The 23447-nt window shown below is 35.2% G+C and overlaps 2 protein-coding genes across 12 annotated transcripts in view; one reads left to right on the forward strand and one right to left on the reverse strand.

Annotated features, from left to right (window-relative positions):
• ART3 (ADP-ribosyltransferase 3 (inactive)) overlaps nucleotides 1-5553 on the forward strand; it is a 54629-nt gene extending 49076 nt beyond the window's left edge. For 10 of the 11 annotated variants that reach the window (XM_045532848.1, XM_045532847.1, XM_045532846.1 and 7 more), the window contains 3 exons: nucleotides 3691-3783; nucleotides 4515-4575; nucleotides 5540-5553. In XM_045532848.1, the coding sequence (XP_045388804.1) occupies nucleotides 3691-3783; nucleotides 4515-4561 (140 nt within the window). In that variant the 3' untranslated portion in view covers nucleotides 4562-4575; nucleotides 5540-5553. Of the gene's footprint in view, nucleotides 1-3690; nucleotides 3784-4514; nucleotides 4576-5539 lie in introns of those variants that run through there. The other variant, XM_045532856.1, reaches the window with a different exon arrangement.
• The window catches only part of NUP54 (nucleoporin 54), a 31729-nt gene continuing 13628 nt past the window's right edge, over nucleotides 5347-23447 (reverse strand). The window contains exons 6-12 of the mRNA XM_045532845.1: nucleotides 22665-22861; nucleotides 21008-21062; nucleotides 20439-20532; nucleotides 15878-15985; nucleotides 9023-9142; nucleotides 8592-8702; nucleotides 5347-6180 (exon numbers count right to left, since the gene is read on the reverse strand). Coding sequence (XP_045388801.1) covers nucleotides 6052-6180; nucleotides 8592-8702; nucleotides 9023-9142; nucleotides 15878-15985; nucleotides 20439-20532; nucleotides 21008-21062; nucleotides 22665-22861 — 814 coding nt within the window. The 3' untranslated portion in view covers nucleotides 5347-6051. The remainder of the gene's footprint in view (nucleotides 6181-8591; nucleotides 8703-9022; nucleotides 9143-15877; nucleotides 15986-20438; nucleotides 20533-21007; nucleotides 21063-22664; nucleotides 22862-23447) is intronic.

Genomic DNA, 23447 nt, shown 5'->3' on the forward strand with positions numbered 1-23447 from the left:
AAAATTAGCCGGGCATGGTGGCACATGCCTGTAGTCCCAGCTACCCGGGAGGCTGAAGGCAGTAGGATCGCTGAAGCCCAGGAGTTTGAGGTTGCTGTGAGCTAGGCTGACACCACGGCACTCACTCTAGCCCGGGCAACAAAGCGAGACCCTGTCTCAAAAAAAAAAAACAAAAAAACTATCCCCAAATATTTTTTTATATGTAAAATTGCGTTAGGTTCTGGGTTTGATCATTTTAAATAGCTTTTTAACTTATGTATGTCTAGCAGTGCACTTGAAAGTTGTGCAGGAAGTGGGTCAATTTTTCGTTGTCCAAGACTGTCCCTAGCATTGCAAAATATTAATATCTATCTAGCCTTCTACCTCCACCCCATTGTTGGAACAGTCAGAAAAATACTCTGACAATTGTCCAAACTGCCTCTCAGGGAGCAATACTGCCCCCTTGAGAACCACTGGTCTATACTCACGTACAGTCATACGTTGCTTAATGACAGGGATACGTTCTGAGAAATAAGTCGTAGGCAGTTTCATTGTTGTGCAAACATCATCGGGTGCACTTACGCAAACCTAGATAGTGCAGCCTACTAACACACCTGGTATATGGTGCAGCCTGTGGCTTATAGGCCGTAAACCTGTACACCATGTTACTACACTGCAGGCAGTTGTGCACCATGTATCTAAACATATCTAAACACAGAAAAGTATGGTAAAAATATGATATAAAAGATAAGAAATGGTACACCTGCATAGGGCACTTACCATGAACGGAGCTTGCAGGACTGGAAGTTGCTGTGGATGAGTCGGTGAGTGAGTGGTGAGTGAATCAAGTCCGAGCACATTAATGGACACTATTGTAGACTTTATAAACACTGCACACTGAGACTACACTAAATTAAAACATTTTTTCCTGCAATAAATTAACTTTAGCTAACTTTAACATTTTTACTTTATAAACTTTTTAATTTTTTTAAACTTGTTTACTTTTTTATAATAACACTTAGCTTAAAATGCAAACACGTGGCTATACAAAAGTATTTTTTCTTTATATCTTTATTCTATAACCTTTTCTCTAATTTTAAAGTTTTATTTTTTTACTTTTTAAATTGTTTAAAACTTAGACACACACACATTAGCCTAGGCCTGCACAGGGTCAAGGTCATCAATATCACTGTCTTCCACCTCCACATCTGGTCCCACTGGAAGGTCTTCAGGGGCAATGACATGCACGGAGCTGCCATCTCCTGTGATAACAATGCCTTCTTTTGGAATACCTCCTGAAAGGAACTGCCTGAGGCTTTTTTTACAGTGAACTTAAAATAATAAGAGTAGAAGGAATACAGTCTAACATAATGAAAAGTATAGTATAGCAAATACGTAAACCAGTAACACAGCTGTTCACTATCAAGTATTATGTACCGTACATAATTGTGTCCGCTATACTTACATGACTGGCAGTGCAGTAGGTTTGTTTACACCTGCGTCGCCACAGACACGTGAGTAATGCGTCATGGTGACTACATCACTAGGCGATAGGAATTTTCCCACCCCATTATCATCTTAGGGGAGAGCACTGTCGTATATATATGGTCTGTTGTTAACCAAAGTGTTAGGCAGCACATGACTGTACTAATGCATGCATGCGTCTGCCTGTCCATCTCTCCATCTGTATACATGTAACTGCATGTTTATGATTACGGCAAGTAAATTGATAATATGAAGGCTTTTATAAGATTATTTCTCTTGGCTTCATTTATGAAATTCAAATGATGATCCCATTTGGATACTTCCAGTCAACCCTTCCCTGTATAGTCTGTTTAAACAAAAATACAGCTGTAAATCAGTTATCTTGAGTGTAGGGCAGTGTGAAACAGATTATCCTATGAATGTGCTCCTCTCCACTAGTTCAGATGAAAGGGAAGCAGTTTTCTCCAGAGCAGTGTGTGTGTGGAGGGAAAAGCATTTATTTATTTTTTATCAGCTTGCAAGCTTATCATTTAAAAAAGCAGCTACAGTCGGTCCTCTGTATCCTCAGGGATTCAACCAACCTCAGATCAAAAATATTTGGGGAAAAAGCAATAAGAATACAAATAAAACCAATACAGTATAACAACTATTTATATAGCATTTAAATTGTATTAGGTGTTACAAGTAATCTAGAGAGGGCTTAAAGTATAAGGAGGATGTGTGTGGCTTATATTGCAAATATGATACCATTTTATATAAGATTTGAGCATCTGTGGATCAGGGGTCCTAGAACCAATCCCCTGTGGATACCAAGGGATGACTGTATATCCAATTGTATATTGATAGTTATTTGAATATGCATATAAAATATGCTGTCTTGTTTGAAATATAAGACACAGTTAAACTTTACCTTGCATGTATATATAGAAAATGGAAATAGAAAATTGCTAAGAAATTCTAGAGAACTTGAACAACAAAAAATAATTATCTTGGCTATATAGAGATTACAAAGCTTGTGAAATCCTATGATAAAACCTAGAGCAGCACACCCTGATGATAGACAGTTGACCCTTGAACAACACAGGGTTGAACTGCATGGGTCCATTTATACATGGATTTTTAAAAATAAATTATTAGAAAAATTTTTGGAGAATTTTAACAGTTTGAAAAACCCCACAGAACTGCATAGCCTAGAAATATGGAAAAAAATTAAGAAAAAGCTGGGTATATCATTAATACATAAAATATATGTAGATACTATTTTATTTTCTACCATAAAATGTACACATATTATAAAAGTTAAAATTTCCCAAAACTTACACGAACAGACTATACATGGTGCCATTCATAGTCACGAGAAATGCAAACAAACTTTACATGTTAAAGTTCATGCATATTTATGCAGTATTAAATCATAACTGCATAAAATTATAGTACATACTGTACTATTGTAATAATTTCGTAGCCACCTCCTGTAACTTACAGTACACCCAAGTGTTGCGTCTGCTTACAGTGCCATGTGATGCTGACAATCTCTGCATAAGCAGTTCATCTCTCCAATAAATTGCACATCATTGTAAAAAGTGACCTCTCACAGTTCTTGCGTATTTTTCACGTTTAGTGCAATACTCATAGGAAGTGCCACTAGTGATTCTGTAAGTATTCCCAAGCAGAGAAAAGTCATGACATTACAAGAAAAAGGTGAACTGCTTGCTTGCTTTGCACAGATTGAGGCCTGCAGCTGCAGGTGCTCTTCATTTCAGACAGCTCATCTCAAACAATGGAAACTTATGATATCAATACAGTACTGTAAATGTATTTTCTCTTCCTTATGAGTTCTTAACATATCCTTTTCTCTAGCTTTATTGTAAGAATACAGTACATAATACTGTACATAATGTACACAATACATGTTAATCGACTGTTTATGTTATCAGTAAGGCTTCCAGTCAACAGTAGGCTATTAGTAGTTAAGTTTTGGGAAATCAAGAGTTGTATGTGGCTTTTCCATTGCATGGGGGATTGGTGCTCATTGTTCAAGGGTCAACTGTATGGGAATACAGCCTGAAATCTGTAATGAAAATTTTTCCTGGTTGGATATATTTCAGCTAAGTATTTAACTCAAGTTTAGTGTCATTGTTTACATATTCTGGATATACTTTACAGGTGGATGATACCTGACATCAGAAATGACATGTGTTAGTGACTGTGTATTCTCATTAACAGGTCCAGTTCCTGTTCCAGGTCCCAAAACCCATCCTTCTGCATCCTCTGGCAAAATGCTCCTTCCACCGTTTGGGACATTCATCATTTTAATCGGTGCTTCTGCTATAAATCTTTGTTCCTCTATAGTTTGATACATTCTTTATCTTTCATATTCTTTACTTGAAATACATTATAGGGATCCCATAGGAGATCAAGAGGAATGATGTATTTTTTCACTTGTTGGCCAAAGTCACTTACAAAGAACTGTATTATTTGTTATTCATTTTGTAAATTCAGAAAGTTGGTCCAGATACAATGCCACAGAATTAACTTTTCACTTATTTCTATACTAATCTTATAATTGAAAAAAAAACCCAAACTGTATACTTCTGATTAAATTCAATAAAAGACTTTATTAGATATAATTTCAGAATTTCCACGTATTAAAATGTCAACCACTAATCTTAGTGGTTAACATGAATTTAATACTTGAATTAGAATTTTAGTTATTTTACTCATCTCTTTGAAGGATTAAACTTTGCCTTCAAATAGCATCATCCCTAATCCCTCAGTCTTTTCATCTTCCCTGGATATTTGAACATTTATATTTTTATAAATTCAACAGTTTACAAAATGCTTCACATACATAGTCTCTAACTTAAATCTCATACTAACCCAGGAGAGTAGACAGGGTACTGAGTGAATATGAAACGTCAAGCAAGGAAAGACAAAATTATACAGTGTAGTTACCCTTTTTCCTGAGGTATTGTAGTTGAATAGTGACTGATTTAGGCATAGGCCTGGGTAACTGTGATTTGCTTACACTTTGCCAATGTTTCCAAAAGGATTTGAGGCCACTTCTAAAGGTACAGAGAAGCTGCATAAAATCTAAACTGGGTGTTACAGGTGAGTGTGCTTTCTTTTCACTCCACCACTTCTCTTTGTGTTAAAAATTTTGAAGACTAGCCACAAGAACCACTGACTAGCTGAGGACTAAATACAGAATCTCTGGTAAACTGTGTTACAGAACACAACTTAGTCCTGGGGCCAAAGTGGATCTTTCTCCCATCTGCCCACATTTAGAAAGAATTTGGTGTTTTGGGCTGTGATAACAGAATACCATAGACGAGGTGGCTTATGAGCAACAGAAATTTATTTCTCACAGTTCTGGAAACTGGAAGTCCTAGATCAAGGTGGTGGCAGATTCACTTCCTGGTGAAGGCCCTCTTCCTGGCTTGCAAACTGCTGTCTTCTCACCCTCAGATGGCAGAAGGAACAGAAGTAGAGCACTAATCCCATTTATGAAGGCTCCACCCTCATGACCTGATTACCTCCCAGTAGCCCCACCTCTGAACACTACCATATTGGGTATTAAGATTTGTTTATACTAGATGATATCTCCCATCCAAGTACTAACCGGCCCAACCCTGCTTAGCTTCCAAGATCAGGCGCCTTCAGGGTGGTATGGCCGTAGACACTAGATGATATCTGAAGTTTATTTGCCATACACAACTCAAAATATATTGGCATTGACAAAAGTCCTTAGGAGGGAAAAAAATCAGACTTGACTTAAGACTAAAATTCCTGAATTTTGTGATTATGAATTTAGTAACTGTATGGACATAAATGGTCATTCCCCAAAAACCAAATAAATAAAGCATCAGACAGAATTATATAAAACTACAAATTAAGAATTTATTTGTGTACATTTAAGAAATATTTTTTAAAAAATAGCAAAAAATGGTAATTTTGTTATATCCTAATTGCTTAGGTGTGTGTTCTGTAAATTCCAAGTAAATAAAATAATATAAAAATATATTTTCAAATCTTTATAGAACAAAAAGAAAACCACATTAATCATTACTTTTAGATTTTCTTTACTCCTCCCACAGATGAATTCACAAATATAAAAACTGATGTACCTTTACATTCTGAAGTATAAACCTCCAACAGTCAAGTAATTATACAGTTTATTTTGTTATATGCAAAGTAGATATTTTATATTTACTTGCTATGGAAAGCAGAGTACAAGTTCAATGGACAAATAATCATTAAACACTGATTATATTTAAGAAAATGCTGTTGTAAAAATGTACAATAGTACATATACTTTTGGTAATTATGCACTTCTTTTTAAAGTAAATACAGCTTTTAGATAGAAATCTTTCAAAGGTTTTCTTTGAAGAGCTGTGAGGTGACTATGTTATTTCAGATTTGATGAACAGTAATTTGTTAGTAACCTTCTCAAAAAACCAAGCCGGGAGAGGATTGTTTTCCCTTTTTTTTTTTTTCTCTCCATTAAGGAAGGCTTGATGCACTAAGAAGGCTTGATGCACTAAGAAGATGCATTTCACAAAACTTGAAACACAGGTCTGCGAACTGTCAACTAAAGACACCACCTCTGATGTGGATAGTTTCATTCAATCCATGTTCTACCAACTTTATATCTTCTAGGTCATCTTTTATGATGCTAATCAAATGGCTAAGGCCTTCTTGTTGTTGTTTCAAATGCTAGAATAAATGTAAAAATATACATTAATGTATGATTCTAATAATCTGCAAGCTAGTCACAGGAAAAGGACTACTGGCAATATAATAGCTAGTAACTGCTCTAGACAGAGCAGGCGTGCATGTTTAAACATCTGTACTACATCTTTTGCTAACAGTTTGGATGACAGTACAAGCCACTCTATAAAGAATAAAATCAAATATATAATGAAGAGTATCTTCAACAGAAACATGTTTTTTAGACAGCTATTGTCAACCTTTGATAAACAAAGCTATGACACTACAATAGAACTCAAAGAAGGTACTCAGATCTAGATGATGAACAAAATAATCATTCTAAAAACTGAAAATTTTCTTTTCAAGAGACAGGCTCTCTGGCACCAGGCTGGAGTGCAGTGGCATGATCATAGCTCACTGCAGCCTCAAACTGCTGGGCTCAAGCCATCTCCCTGCCTCAGCCTCCCGAATAGGTGGGACCACAGGCATCTGCCACCACACCTGGCTAATTTTTCTTATTTTTTGTAGAGACTGGGTCGTGGCTGTGTTGCCCAGGCTGGTCTTGAACTCCTGACCTCAAGTGATCCTCCTGCCTCTGGGATTACAGGCATCAGCCACTTTGCCTGGCCTTATGTTTTGATTTACAAATTATAAGGTGATGATGACTACAGATGCCAACATTTTTAAGAGTCTTATGGATTAAGGCATTAATTTAATAGCTGCATTGGTATTAACTCACTTAAGTCATTTAAAATCCTTCTGAGTACCCTTTGGGGGGAGATACCATTATCATCGCTACAGTTAAATTGAGACACAGGTAAGTAACCTGTTCACGGTCATGAAGTAGACGGTAAGCCATGATTCAATTCCAAATAAAACACTTTTTTACCATTTAAAAAAAGTATTTATATTATTCCCAATTTTATTGCATATACACTCTTTAATATACTAGAATCTTTAATATACTAGCTCTTTATTACAATATACTAGAATCTGTCAATTTTATTGCAAATACTTAAAAAATGGAATATAATTGAGTGTATGTGTACTTTCCAAGAACTTAGGAGCCAAACTAGTTTTTAGTTACATAAAACAGTAATATCCATTACAAAGCATGCAATAAAATTGGGTTTGTTGATGACAGTGATAACCATCTAAAATCCTCAGGGCCATGCCAACAGTCCTACCTCATATGTTCCACAGAAGTTACCAGCTTAATATATTTTCTTTAGACACAATGGCCAGACAGTTTTTGTTAAGCTAATCTGTAATTATACTAATAAAAACAAGCCAAAGCAGTGTGTCCCAACTTTTTCATACAAGGTGAGCCTTAGACGAGTGGTTGGAGATTAGAAGGTCACCCCAGCCTCTACTTGGGTCCCCAGGGCTGAGGGCATCCGTAACTCAGCATATTTACAACCTACATGTGGTGAAGGGTTGGGAAGGTATGATCTAGAAGAGTTGCTTCTAAACTTTTACATGCCTACAGATCATTCTATGATCTTGAAAAAATGCACACTGAGTAGCTGTGGGGTAAGGACTAAAATTTTGCATTTCTATTGACCTCTCAGGTGCTGCCACTGCCAACACTTTGAGTAGCAATGTCTAGGGCATTGTGTTGCCTCTACTACCTCTAAATTCAGCTTTTTTTTAGAGGAGGGGGATGATTCGCTTTTCTTATTGTGGTAAAATAGACATAAAACCTACCATTTTTAAGTGTACAGGTCAATGGCATTAAGTACATTCATGTTGTACCAATGGACAATCGCCATTATCCATTTCATTTAGAAGTTTTTATTATCTTCCCAAACTGAAATTTTGTACACATTAAACATAAGTCCCCATTCCTCCTCTCCCAGCCCCTGACAGTCACCATTCTCTATTAATTGGACTACTTTAGGTACTTCATATAAGTGGAATCGTATGGTATTTGTCCCTTTATGACTGGCTTATTTCACTTAGAATAACATCTTCAAGGCCTGTTCATGTAGCATGTGTCAGAATTTCCCTCTTTTTAAAGGCTGAATAATATTCCGTTGTGTGTGTATAGACACCACATTTTGTTTATCCATTCTTTGACAGAATCATGGGTTACTTCCACATTTTGGCTATTGTAAATAATGCTGCCATGACCATCGTTGTACAAACATGTGTTTGAGTCTCTGCTTTCAACTTCCTTGGGTATTCATTCAGATGTAAACATGTTAGATCATATGCTAATTCTATTTTTAATTTTTTGAGCAAGCACCATACTGTTTCCATAGAGGCTGCACCATTTCACGTTCCCCTGACAGTGCAAGGTTCCAGTTTCTTCGCCTTCTCACCAATACTTTTCTTTTTTTGGATAATAAACCATCCTAATAGATGTAAAGTGGTGACCCTACACTTTAAAAAACATACCTTCATGAAACACTTACCTGCTTGATTTCTCGTAACAGATCTGCATCTATATAGTATCTTTCTTCCGATTTGACTGCTCCAAAATGATTCTGCATCCTGATTTGGGACATCAGTTCATTTAGTCGGCCCTAAAAATAAGATTGAGTCAAATTACAACTGCTAACAACCACCACCACCACTTCTAAAACAGAATGTATTCTTTTGACAGTTTCAAAAACCATAAAATGTTCACATTCTCCCACTATACATTATCTGTATATTTGTATATTATTTGAAACCCTAACACAAGCCAAAAACCATAACGAAGAGTTTACTTTAGAAAGTAAGTTTTAATTAAAGGGAACAAATGTTTAATAAAAACAAGTATCCAAAATTCCTGTTTGAAGACTAACATTTTCTGCAGATCCATCTGAAACAGACTTAGCTTTATAGTCTTAGAAGTGCTTACCTTGAACTGAGTAGGTGCATTTAGTTCACACTGAATCGTATCTAGCTGAACTCGCAACTGCTCTTCATCAGCCTGGATGGCATAACCACTCTTCCTTTGAATTTCTTGTTTAATCAGGACCTATACAAAGAAAAGCCACCGACACCAATAGAAGCATATGCAAGTAATTTTATTATAATTAGTTGCTGAAAGAAATCAGCTAAAAATTATACTAACAATATAGTAGGGCTTAATAGTTCAAGATTTGAATTATGTTTCTGTCCATTTTAATTAGGCAAAAGTTATCACATAAATACAATGATGTAAACTTAACAATTGTTTTAAAACTATGGTATTTGATGGCTTTTAAAAAGGTAGTTCAAAAAAATAGGCAACAAAATACCAGTTTTAGACATTTACAGCCTTTCAAAATCAAGTGTTCTTTATGTAAAAACATAAGTCTGTAATATTTAAAATTAGTTTTCTGGCCAGGTGAGGTGGCTCACGCCCGCAATCCTAGCACTCTGGGAGGCCAAGGTGGGAGGATCCTTGAGGTCAGGAGTTTGAGACCAGCCTGAGGGGCAGTGAGACCCCGCCTCTACTAAAAATAGAAAACATTAGCCGGGCATGGCACTGCCTGCCTGTAGTCCCAAGCTACTCAGGAGGCTGAGGCAGGAGGATTGCTTGAGCCCAGGAGTTTGAGAGGTTGCTGTGAGCTACGCTGATGCCATGGTACTCCACCACGGAAGACAGACAAATAAAAAAATTTTTTATTGGACTACTTTTGAGATTACAAAAGCAGTATGTGCTTGTTAAGAAACAATACAATGAGAATATAAAAGACAAATTTTCTTTCACATCCTTGAGACAAATGAATAGTGCTAACTGATGTTCATTCTATACTTTTATTCCTTGCTCATAAAAACATAAAGAACACACTCCCCACCCAATCCAGAAATAAAACCATAAGGCAGACTCTTGCTTTATTCCTACTCTCTGAATCCCAAGTTACTCCCTGTTAAAAACAGTGCAAGTCAGCTGGGTGAGGTAGCTCACACCTGTAATCCTAGCACTCTGGGAGGACGAGACAGGAAGATGACTTTGAGACCAGCCTGAGCAAGAGTGAGACCCCGTCTCTACTAAAAATAGAGAAATTAGCCAGGCGTGGTAGCACGCACCTATAGTCCCAGCTACTCGGGAGACTGAGGCAGGAGGACAGCTTGAGCTCAGGAGTTTGAGGTTGCTGTGAGCTATGATGATGCCACTGCACTCTAGCCTGGAGGACAGAGCAAAGCTCTGTCTCCAAAAAAAAAAAAAAAAAAAAAAGCAAGTCCCTTCATACTTTCTTCCATGCTCCTATAACCATAGATTTTTCATAAATAAATACACACTGGTTTTTAGTCATCTCATTTTTTAAAAAAGGAATATTACATATAATGAACAAAATTAACTCAAAATCTCAAGGAAATCTTAAAGAGGTATAAATCAAATTTGTTATTTTTAATGGCTACATAATTTTTCATGTATTATTAACCAATAATCAATCATTACTGTCTTCATGGGCACACATTTTGTTTCTATGAATAATAATAAACATTTTTTTTTCCTCTGTGACCTTTGTAGAGTATGTAATAAACATTTTTGTATATATATTTGCTTGTATAGATCCCCAAGAATGAAGCTGAGTTTAAAAGGACATATGTATATATTCCGTTCTAATAGAAGCTGTTAGATTGTTTTCCCAAAAGATCTGAACAATTTAGATTCACAAGCCACCATGAGAATACCGTTTTCCACACATTTCTGTCAGCAGTAGGTGGTGGTGTGTGTTTAAAATTTTCCCAACCTAATGAGTGTAAAGGGATCTCATTTTTTTTTTCTTTAATCTGCAATTTCCTGTTTCCTAGTATGTTAAAAGAACATTTTTTTAATGGTTAAGAACTACTTTGCAGCATTTTGGGAGGCCGAGGTGGAAGGATTGCTTGAGGCCATAAGTTTGAGACCAGCCTGGGCAACAACCCTGTTTCTACAAAAAATTTTTAAAATTAGCTGTATATGGTGGTGTGCACCTGAGGTGGGAGGCCTGCTCAAGCCCTGGAGTTTGGGGCTGCTGTGAGCTATGAGCAGGCCACTGCACTCTAGCCTGGGTGACAAAGCAAGACCCTGTATGAAAAAACAAACAAACCAAAAAACCAAACAAAAGTAGGACTAATTTGCATTTGCTCTTCAGTGACTTGCCTTTACACATCTTTTGCGCCCATTTGAATTGGGTTTTCTTGTCAAATTATAGGATTGCTTTGTATAATGTGAATATTAACACTACAGCTAAAATCAGTGCTGTTTGCAAAAATTTCCTTTCTCTGAACTCTTATCACATGGCTAGTGATAAATGGCTTCTGGTATCTTTTGCTATGTAAAATTTTCTAATTCCTATGGGATGAAATGATGAGGATGCTTGTGATTAAGCAGCCGAGACTGATCAGTAGACACAGGCCAATCGTCTTGCAAGACCCCATGTCACAAAAAACACTGCTCAAACTACAGCAGGTGGACTTGGAAACTTTCTTGTCACCCACCATATTCACCAGACCTTGCACCAACTGACTAGCACTTCTTCCAGGCTTTGGACCACTTCTTGCAAGGACAAATATGCAATTCTCAACAAGCTGTGGAAAACAGCTTTTATGATTTCACTGCCACTTTCTCTCCAGGCTTCTTCGCGGGTGGCATAAGCAAGCTACTGTTAAGATGGTAAAACTGTGTCAACAGTTTAGACAGATACTTTGATTAATTGTACCGCTTCTTGTTTGAGATATAATAAACTTTTGAAATTGGACATTTCATATTTAATGATCTTAATATATTCCTAAATATTTTACAGTTTTGCCATCATAGTGAATGGAATATTTTCCTATTTCTATTGATGGTATAATGAAAACCTGATTTTTATACTTTATCTTCTATATAGCCAGCTCACTACATTAATTTTTATAGTTTATTCCTTTGGGTTTCCTATATATACATCATGTCTCTTTCCCAATGTTTATATTAATTATTTCATTTCTTTACTCATATTTATGAAAGCCTCCAAGATAATACTGAATATAATGATAACACTGGGTACAAGTATACAGTTTCTGAATGTTATTTTAGTATTTTGCCTTTTAGAATATCTGTTCATTTTTGGTTACAGGCTCTGTTTTCCTTTAATGTGTGATGTAAGTTATGTTGATAGATTTCCTATTATAGAACCAACCCTGCATCCTGAAATAAACTTTAATTGGTCACAGTACATTTCTTTAGAATTTGATAAATAGTAGGATTCTCTTTGTTTATACTTCATTTAGAATTTCTTTTTGTGGACTGATTGGAGGTATAATATCCACATATATCAAAATTCACCTTTTTAGGTGTAGGGTTCTATGAATTTTGACACACACATACAGCTGTGTAGCCACCACCATAAGTAAGATACAGATCCTTTCCATCACCTCCGAAAGTTCCCTCCTGTCCCTTGCAGACACTCCTCTCTTCTCATCTTCAGCACCTGGCAACTAGTAATCTCTTATCTGTCCCTGATTTTGTCTTTTATATCCAAGAGAAATGGAAGCATATTATCCATACAAACACTTGTTCATGAATGTTAATAGCAACATTATTCGTAGCCAAAAAGTGGAAAAAATTGTCCAACTGATGAGCACATTAAATATAAATGTGGTACAGTCATACAATGGAATATTATTCAGCAAAAAAAGGAATGAAGTACCACCACATACTACAACATGAACGAACCTTGAAAACATTATGCTAAGTGAAAGAAGCCAGTCACAAAAGACCACCTTATCATGAGATTCTATTTATATGAAATGTGCAGAATAGGCAAATCGAGAGACAGAAACTGGCTGCCTAGGGCTGGGATATTTGGGGTGTATAGTGACTGCCAGTGGGTACAGAGTTTCTTTTTAGGGTGATGAAAACGTTGCAAAATTGACCGTGGTAATGTTTGCAGGAGTCTGTGAATATACTAAAAACCACTGAATTGTGTACTTTAAATGGTTGAATTGTATGGCATGTGAATTATATCTCAATAAATCTGTTTAAAAAGAACAAATGGAGTAGCTGTCTATATTTCTCCTTAGTCGTCTGATATAATTAAAACACTGGAATTAGCTCTTTAGTGGTTAGACAAAATTCAGCAATGAAAGTATCTGGCCTTGGTAGGTTTTCCATCATTGATCTTTAATTTTCCCAATTGCTTCTACAGTGTTTGTCTAAGTTTTTTACTTCTCTGTAATTAATTTTAGTAATTTTAATTTTGGTAAAAAATCATCTGTTTCCTCTGGGTTCCAAATTTGTTGCCCTGAAGGGAATGCAGTATTTTCTTACTCTGTTTTATGTATCTGAGGTAATGTCTCTTTTCTCACTACTAATTTTGTGTATTTTGCTCTCTTTTTCCCTTCTCCAGGATCATGAGGTGCTTAGCCCTTTTAATGATCTTTTCGAAGAAACAGCTTTTCAATTTATTCTTTTCTTTTCACTACTTTTTTAAAACTGTTTCACTGATTTCACAATTAACTTTCTCTTACTAGTTTGACTTATCTTGATTTTTTTCTCATTTCTTAACGTGAGTATTAAGTTCCTTTATTTTTTGCATTTGATTATTTATTTTTATTTCAGTACCTTTAGGGGGCACAAGTGTTTTTTGTTGCATGGATGAACTGCATAACGCTGAAGTAGGGCTTTCCATGCCCATCACCAGAATAGTGCACAATGTACCCAATAGGTAGGTTTTTATCCTTTCCTGCCCCAACTCTCCCTTCTATTTTCAGTGTCTCTTACACTGCTTTATGACTCTATATATCCCTTGTTTAGCTCTCACTTATAAGTAAGAACATATGGTATTTGTTTTTCCATTCATGAGATACTTCACTTAGGATAATGGTCTCCAGTTCCACCCAAGATGCTACAAAGACATTATTTTATTCCCTTTTATGACTGAGTAGTACTCCATGGTATACATATACACCACATTTTCTTTATCCATTCATCAGTTGATGGGCCTTTAAGTTGATTCCCTATCTTTGCTGTTGTGACTTGTACTACAATAAACATTCAGGTACAGGTATCTTTTTAATAAAATGACTTCTTTTCCTTTGGGTAGATACCCAGTAGTGGGATTGCTGGATGGAATGGTAAGTCAACTTTGAGGAATCACCTTACTGTTTCCACATAGGTTGTATTAGTTTACATTCCCACCAACAGTGTGTAAGCATTTCCTTTTCACCCTATCTATGCCAACACCTATTGTTTTTTTGTTTCTTTTGATACAGAGTCTTGCTTTGTTGCCCAGGCTAGAGTGAGTGCCATGGCGTCAGCCTAGCTCACAGCTACCTCAGACTCCTGGGCTTAAGCGATCCTACTGCCTCAGCCTCCCGAGTAGCTGGGACTACAGGCATGTGCCACCATGCCCGGCTAGTTTTTTCTATATAGATTTTTAGTTGGCCAGATAATTTCTTTCTATTTTTAGTAGAGACAGGGTCTCGCTCTTGCTCAGGCTGGTCTCGAACTCCTGACCTCAAGCGATCCACCCGCCTCAGCCTCCCAGAGTGCTGGGATTACAGGCGTGAGCCACCACGCCCGGCCTCTATTGTTTTTTGACTTCCTAATAATGGCCATTCTGACAAGAATAAGGTGGTATCTCATTGTGGTCTTAATTTGCATTTCCCTGATGATCAGCGATGTTGAGCATTTTTTTCATGTTTGATGTCTATCTTCTTTTGAAAAAAAGATCTGTTCACGTTTCGCCCACTTTTTGATGGGGTTGTTTTTTCCTTGCAGATTTGAGTTCTTTGTAGATTCTGGATCCCTTTGTTGTATGTATAGTTTGTGAATATTTTCTCCCATTTTGTAGGCTATTTATTCTGTTGATTATTTCCTTTTCTGTGCAGAAACTGTTGAGTTTAAGTCCCATTTATTTATTTTTGTTGTTGCTGTATTTGCTTTTGGGGTCTTAGTCACAAATTCTTTGCCTAGGCCTTTCCTATGCTTTCTTCTAGAATTTTTATGGTTTCAGGTCTTAATATTTGAGTCTTTAATCCATCTTGAGTTAATTTTTGTATACGGTAAGAGATAGGGATCCAGTTTCATTCTTCTGCATGTGGCTATCCAGTTTTCCCAGCACCATTTATTGAATAGGGAATCCTTTCCCCAGTGTATGTTTTTGTCTGCTGTGTTGAAAATCAGTTGGTTGTAACTACATGGCTTCACTTCTGGGTTCTCTATTGTGTTCCATCGGCCCATGTGTCTATCTTTATATCAATACCATGCTGTTTTGGTTACTATAGCCTTTTTTAAAATGAAGATTTTTTTTTTTATGGCTATAAAAAGTACAGCTTTTTCTGTGTCCCATTGGTTCTGGTATGTAATATTTGTTTTCATGATAGTTTGTAATTTCTGTTTTTATTGCTATTCATTCTTTGAGTTCCTCGTTAATCTGGAAATTCTGTTGTTTGTTTTTCAACCATTATGGTTACACTACCTTTTTTAGCATTCAAAATAAAACTGTTCTTCTGCTATTTTATGAAAACTAGATATCAGTGATCTCATACATGTTTTCCTCGCACCAAGATACCTTATTTCTTCACTGTCTTCCTTCACTCTCTAAGATACGGACTTAAAATATTTTTACTCTCCTCACCTAACCCAAAGAGACCTCTCTTTCAACTTGTAGGTGTTACTGAAAAAGTTTGGTAATTTTGGTTTCAGATTATTAATATTTCCTTTGAGTCTGTTTTTCCTATTATGAACATCTATATTTAGCACATACTGTGCACATATAATCTTATAAACACTGAAGAAAAAATTCCACATTACTACCTGTAAGGTTCTGTGGGAAAGATCCATGAGTTTCCTCTTGTATTGTGCAATTTTGGCCATCGTTGTAGTTTGATTCTTTTGTAGCTCACTAATATCTTCGGATATGATCTGTTTTTTAAAAAAAAAAAAATTTTTTTAGGTAAATCAAGTATAGACATCACAGTTATTTAGCAAAGTCTAATTCTCAGATAAGCCTGAGATTCATCCCTCAAAATATAAACTCTTGGCCGGGCGCGGTGGCTCACGCCTGTAATCCTAGCACTCTGGGAGGCCGAGGTGGGCGGATCGTTTGAGCTCAGGAGTTCGAGACCAGCCTGAGCAAGAGCGAGACCCCGTCTCTACTAAAAATAGAAAGAAATTATATGGCCAACTAAAAAAATATGTATATAGAAAAAATTAGCCAGGCATGGTGGCGCATGCCTGTAGTCCCAGCTACTGGGGAGGCTGAGGCAGAAGGATTGCTTAAGCCCAGGAGTTTGAGGTTGCTGTGAGCTAGGCTGACGCCACGGCACTCACTCTAGCCTGGGCAACAAAGCGAGACTCTGTCTCAAAAAAAAAAAAAAAAAAAAAAATATATATATATATATATATATATATAAACTCTTTTCTTTTAAATCAGCTTTTATATTTCTTCCCTTTTCATACACCTAAAAATTTTGAAAGTACAACTCAAAATTTTCTTTAAAGGTCCAGGAAATTTAGTGATGAGACAATGTGTAGAAAAAATAAAACATATGCTTCAGAAATAATTAAGGAATTTGAAGTAATGTTATAGAATAGAGCCAACACCTAGGCCTGAATTTAAAAAGTTAAGATCTATAAGATGCCATCCAGGTGGTACCTTAGTAGTAGAAGTACAGTACAGTCCAATAGTAATTTATAGAATACTTGGAGAGAGCAGAATGGAGATGAAAAGGAATGATATTAATTATATGACCAAATGTAATTTTATGCCTCTGATTTGCTTTTTGCCTGATCTAAAATCCCACTGTTCTGCCTTATGAAGTCTTAATCTTACAGACTGGGTTAAAATCTCACCATTTCATTAAAGTACTACAATCAGAATTAATCCCATAATTATGTCTATCATAATGAATCATTCCCTGTCACTGACTTATACTGACATGTTATAAGGAAGAGGATAAGGCTGTGTGAGACATATTTTAGCATGTCCACCTGCTCACATCACCTTTTAAAGAAACTTTCCAATGCCAGGCCAAACTGAAGGGACAAAATTAGGTAGCCATGTTTTATACTATGTAACTTAGGCACCCTACCCATCCTAATTTTGAAAAAGTTGGGCTTCCAGACATAAGAGTAATTATAACATTATTTTCTACCAGTAATACCTAAAAAAAGAGAAATATTAGCATTCATAGTATTTATTGACAAAAACTAATAGGAATTAACCCCAGAAAGAATGTATAAGATTTTTTAAAAGAATATTTAAAAACTATTTTAAAGGACATAAAAGACCCCAATGATTAAAGAGACATACCAAATTCATGGATGGAATGATTTAATAAGACTTAACTCTCCACAAATTAGTCTTTACATTTAATGCTATTCCAACTATAGTTATAGGATTCTGACAAACTGATTCTAAAATGTTTATGAAAGACTAAAGATCCATAAAGAGCTAAGAAAACTTTGAAAAGAAGAACAAAGATTAGAGATTCACTCTGCTAGATATTAAGATATATACTACAAAGCCATAAGAGTAAAAAAATTTGGTACCAGTATAAAAACAGACCAACTGGCCACTGAAAAACAAGACAGGGTCTAGAGACGTCACATATATATAGAAACTTGGTATAACTGAAATTCTTTGATATATCATTGTGAATACCAAATTTTGACAGATGATATTCAAAATATGAAACCACTACTTACAGAAAAATAAAGTTGGGTTCATACCACATACTATACATAAAGGTGAACTCCATGTGGACAAAAGATCCAAACGTGAAAGGTTAAATTCTAAAATGTTAAAAAAAAATAAAAATGGAGACTCTTAGACCTTGGGGTGAAAAAGGATTTAAGCAAACTCAAAAAGAAAACACAAGGTGAAAAATTAATGGATATCATTACATTAGAGATTTCTGTTCAATGAAGGACACCAAAGACAGAGTTACCAGAGAGATGAGAAACTAGAAGATATTTATGTTATAAACAGATAAGGACTATAATCTAGAGTAAATGATGAACTACTGAAGTTCAATGAAGAAAAGATAGGAAGCCCAATAGAAAAATAGGCAGAAAATATGAAGGTTTCAGTTCTGGACAAGATGGACTAAGCAAGCACATGCCACCCGATCTCTCCCATTTAACACTACTATGAAACTCGGATGGAATGCATGAGGTCGCTATCTGAGGACTCTGAAGTAAACAGTGGCAGGAAGATCAGGGAAGAAGATGTGAATTGAAAGTACCACTGAACTGGTGGTGCGTTAACCAATTTTCCCCTCAGGCATCCTTAGTCTGGTTTCAACCCAGCCCCAAACCTGGACATGAGCACACATGCTGACAGAGAGCTCTAAGAGAAGCCTGCTAGTTCTAATGGAGGAGATACATTGTAATATCAGCTCTATTAACTTTGGGCTAGATAATTCCTTGTTGCAGGAGTACTGTCCTGTACACTGCAGGATGTGTAGCAGCATCCAAGCCTCTACACACTCGATGCCTGTAGCCCTTCCCAACCAAGAGTCTCCAGACACTGCAAAATGTATTCTGGGGAATAAAATCACCACCACCACCATCACTACAACCTCCCACTCAGAACTACTGCCCTAAAGCAACCATTACAAACAAACAGTTGAAATGACAAATTAAAAATGGAATGCTAAACAAAGTCCCAATAACCCCAAAGAAGGCAGGTAAGAGGAAAGAGAAAAACATAAAACAGAGGTAACAAAGAGAAAACAAATAATAAAATGGTAGGCCTGAATCCAAACTTTATGCTATCTATAAGAAACTCACTTCAAATATAATGATATAAGTAGGTTAAAAGCAAAAAGATAAACATATACTACAAAAACACTTATCAAAAGAAAGAATGACTATGTTAATATCAGACACAAGTAAACTTCAGAGCAAATGTCTGAGTAAGTAAGTGTCCATGAACAGATGAAACAGCAAGTCTTGGCTGAGGGGGGAAAAATGGATAAATAAAATCATATACACAATGGAATACCGTTTAGTTATATATAAAAAAAATGCAATTTTGTCATTTGTCACAACATGGGTAACCTCGGAGGACAGTATGTATAGTGAAATAAACCAGGAACAGAAAGACAAATACCACGTGTTCTAACTCATATGTGGAAGCTAAAAAAGTTGATCCCGTAGAAATAGAGCATAGAATAGTGGTTACTAGAGGCAGGCCAGGGTAGGGGGGAGGGTGGAATAGCCAAAGATCGGTTAATGGATACAAAACTACAGCCAGGTAGGAAGAATAGATCCTAGTGTTCTGTAGCACCATAAGGTAACTATAATTAACAACAATTTATTGTATATCTTCAAGTAGTTACAGGAGTGGATCTTAAAGGTTTCCAACACAGAGAAATGAGGTTTAAAGGTGATAGATGCGCTAATTATACTGATTTGATCATTATACATTGTATACTTGTATCATCACGCTGTACCACATAAATATGTACAATTATTATGTGTCCATTAAAAACAATAAAAGCAAAAAAAAAAGCCATTAGATTTTTAAAAATTACCAGGAATAAAGAGGGATATTACATAATAAAAGGTAAATTTTCCAAGAAAACATAATCCTAGATAAAAATGTATCTATCAACAAAGCTTCAAGATACATGAAGCAAAAACAGACAAAACTGAAAGAAGATGACAAATCCATAACTGTAGCTAGAGACTTCAATTCTCTTCTCATAATAATCAAACTAGTAGACAGGAAAATCAAGAAGAATATAGAACTGAATAATACTATCAACCACTGGATCTCAGATCTCATTGACACTAATAGCAAACTCCACCCAAGAAGAGCAGAATACATATAGTTTTCATAGGCACCTGGGTTATAAAACCCTAACAAAGTTAAAAGAATTGAAATCATACAAAGTTTAAGAATCTTTAAGTATTTGATTATGAAAGCCTACTAAATAAAATATTAAGTGGATTTAAGCATTCAATAATTTAAATTTGCTTCATCAACATATACCAAGACAATTATACCTTATAACAACATAAAGGATCATAAAAGTAGCCTTCATTTTCATAAGGCCCCATAAATAAAAGTGTTTAATAAAGAAAATAATATGCAATCTCTAGCTGAAATTGGAAATGACAGTCTAATTAATTTGCTAAGCCAACAATTCTAAATTCATTATTAAAGTATATCAAATCAGATTTATATGATTTGGAACTCTATCATAAAAAGGTAGTTGTATAAAACTGTAATTGTTAATTTGCAGTGTATGTATGCTATTTTGTTCCCCTGTAAAATAAAACAGTAGCACACAAAGTAAAAAGAATTAAGTGTCTTTAATAGCTCTTCCTACTCCCAGGGCCAGAGAATGAAAAGCTGAATGCTTACATCTAATCTAGTTTGATGCTGCTTAGTCATCTGATCTTGAACCTTCAGTCTTCGGAGCAGCTCTTTGAAACCAACCATTGGTACAGGAATTAACCTGAAGAAATTCAAGTGGACAATTTTCAGATATTAAGCCTACTATTACAAAATATAAGACATTAGGGTTCTTAGGATAACATCCATGAAATTTTACATCAAATTTCTAGGGTTCTAAGGCAGATCTATGACTATGAAATAAAAAATGTTAGGGGTGGGTGAAACAAAAACCAAAACTAAAAAGAATGAGGAAAAAAAATGTTACACCATAGAGATTTTTATTTAATCTCTGTTTTATGGGGAAATATAGTTAGGCCAAAAAATTGCATTATTAAATGCAATGTAATTAGGAGACTGGCACTCAGATTTCTCCATTCCTAGTTCTCACCACACTATGCTTCCTTACCATAATCAATATATTTTTAAAAGCAATGAAAATAAACTCACCTCATATGTAAGAATTATAATGAATAGCTCACATCTGTTTGCTTTCCCAGTGTTAGTTCTCATATGAAACAAGATAAAGATATACTTACTTTTCAGAATCAGGGTTATCCACCTTGGCTTGTTCCCAGATAATAGGATCAACACCTATCATAAAGAAAACATTTATTTTCTAGAACAAATTATTTTCTATTTTTATGCAATTGGTATGAGAAAGGCTTTCCTAAAGTAATATTCAAAACCCAGAAGCTATAAAAAGACTGTCAAATATGATCACTGTAAAAATAAAAATTTTTGTAGAATAAATAAAACTTAAAAAAAGCACAGATTGAAAGGAAATATCTATAAACCTGTAGGATAATAAATTAACCTCCAGAATATAGAAAGCGCTCCTATAAATCAAAAAGGAAGACAGGGGAGGGGATGCGAGGGGAGGAAAAAAAAAAAGGAAGACAAAAAAAATCTAATAGAAAATGGGCAAAGAATACCAATAGGTAATTCACAAAAAATACAAACATGTAGCTAATAAACATATATAAAAAGATGTTCAACTTTAGTAGTAATCAAGGACATGCAAATTAAAATAAGTACTGATTTTTTAATTATTTTGCCATCAGTGGCAAAAAAATATGAGAAAAATAACAGATTTCCTGTTATGAATGTAAATGGTACAACTTTCTTTGAAAGGCAATTTGACTTGGGAGGCTGAGGCAGGAGGATCACTTGAGGTCAGGAGTTTGAGACCAGCCTGAGCAAGAACTCATCTCTACTAAAAATAGAAAAAATTAGCCAGGCGTGGTAGCACGTGCCTGTTGTCCCAGCTACTTGGGAGGCTGAGGCAGAAGGACTGAAGTTGTTCTGAGCTAGGCTGATGACACGGCACTCTAGCTCGGGCAACAGAGCAAGAGTCTGTCTCAAAAAAAAAAAAAAAAAGAAAGAAAATTTGACAATATCTAACATATAATATTGACTCAAAAATTTCATTGCCAGAGATCCCTTCTAAAGAAATATATACCTCTGTATTCTAAAACATACTTACAAGGATGTTAATTGTGGCATAGTTTATAATAGTGAAAAGATAGAAACAACCTAGAAGTAAAGGTATATTCATGGAATACTATGTAATGTTTAAATAGAGTAAGATTTATCTTCATGTACTGACATAAAAAGTACTAAGAAATACCATAAGTAAAAAGGCAAACTGCAGTAAATGTACAGTGCAGAAACCTTTTTTTAAAGGACTGACATGTAAATATGCTTACATTTAAAACCACAGATAAAGAACTAATAGAGTACCGTAAATTATTAATAGCTACCTCTGGGGAAGAGAGGTAGAGGGGATCTATCACATCCCCTTTATTTGAATCTAGTTATGCCATCTAGAATTTCTTACAGTGAGAACACATTCAGGTTTTATTTCAATACTCAGTTAAATCAAGAGATAAGCTAGAAAAAATAAATCAAAATATTACTAGTGAGTTACCTTTGGTTAGATGGATTATAGACTATGGACTATTTTCCTCAGTTCACCATTTCTCAAAATTTCTAACATATTAGGCTATATAGAAAAAAAAAAACTAATTGACTGAATTACTACAAATATTCAAAACTATATCCTAAATAGGCAGACATGTAAAAAGTTGACACTAGTTTTATTTACATTAAAACCCAACCAATGTCTCCCAAAATAGGGGCAGCATTTAGTTCTAAATCTTTCATTTTTTAAACTCTATAATTCTAGAAACATACCAGCAGGAGGATTCTGTAAAAGCTGTTTGATTTGTGCAGGAGAAAGTTCTGTTCTTGTCATAGAAAGGGTTACACCAAGTTGCTGCAATTGTGTTTTTACATTGGCTTGCTCAAAATGGGCATATAATGTTGTAGCTGGAACTCTTCTCGAAGTACCATTTGGAGAACGCTCAACAACATAAAGGACAACTTCTGTCCTAGAGAAAGGATAACCAATTTATAAAATATGGAGCACATAACTCTGGCCACAAATCTCAATATGTGTGACTTTAGAAGGGTGCAAACTAAATTCAAAAGCGGTTATTTTTTGCATGTCTTCTACATTCACAGGAAAGAAAGGAAAAATAAATTAATTAAAAACAAAAATGGTTGTTTTAAAAGGAAATTAAAATGTTTTCTTTGTAAATCTTGAAAAATAAGAAACCTTTACTTAATGCTATGTTCACTTATAAATCAACTTAAATAAAATAAAAATGAGGCAGGTAAATATTTATAAAAATGTTTGCTTAGCTGCAAAGTTATATGTAAATATTATTTATTATACTTTCCAGAATTAAAAAGTACTTCAGAGATTCTGTTGAAACTTAGGGGTTGCTTCTCTACAATTAGACCGAGAAGTAAAATGTGATTCAGTTAATGTATATTAATAATAATTTTTCTAACCCTAAATATCCTAGAGTAAATGTCTTGCCACTAAGACAGAATGTATACACAGGACAAGGGAAGTAAAGCAATCATATTTATCCATGAATGAACATAAATAGTAATCAGTTAACAAAACAT

The sequence above is a fragment of the Lemur catta genome, chromosome 19 (assembly GCF_020740605.2).
Source record: "Lemur catta isolate mLemCat1 chromosome 19, mLemCat1.pri, whole genome shotgun sequence".
In the NCBI taxonomy this organism is placed as follows: domain Eukaryota; kingdom Metazoa; phylum Chordata; class Mammalia; order Primates; family Lemuridae; genus Lemur; species Lemur catta.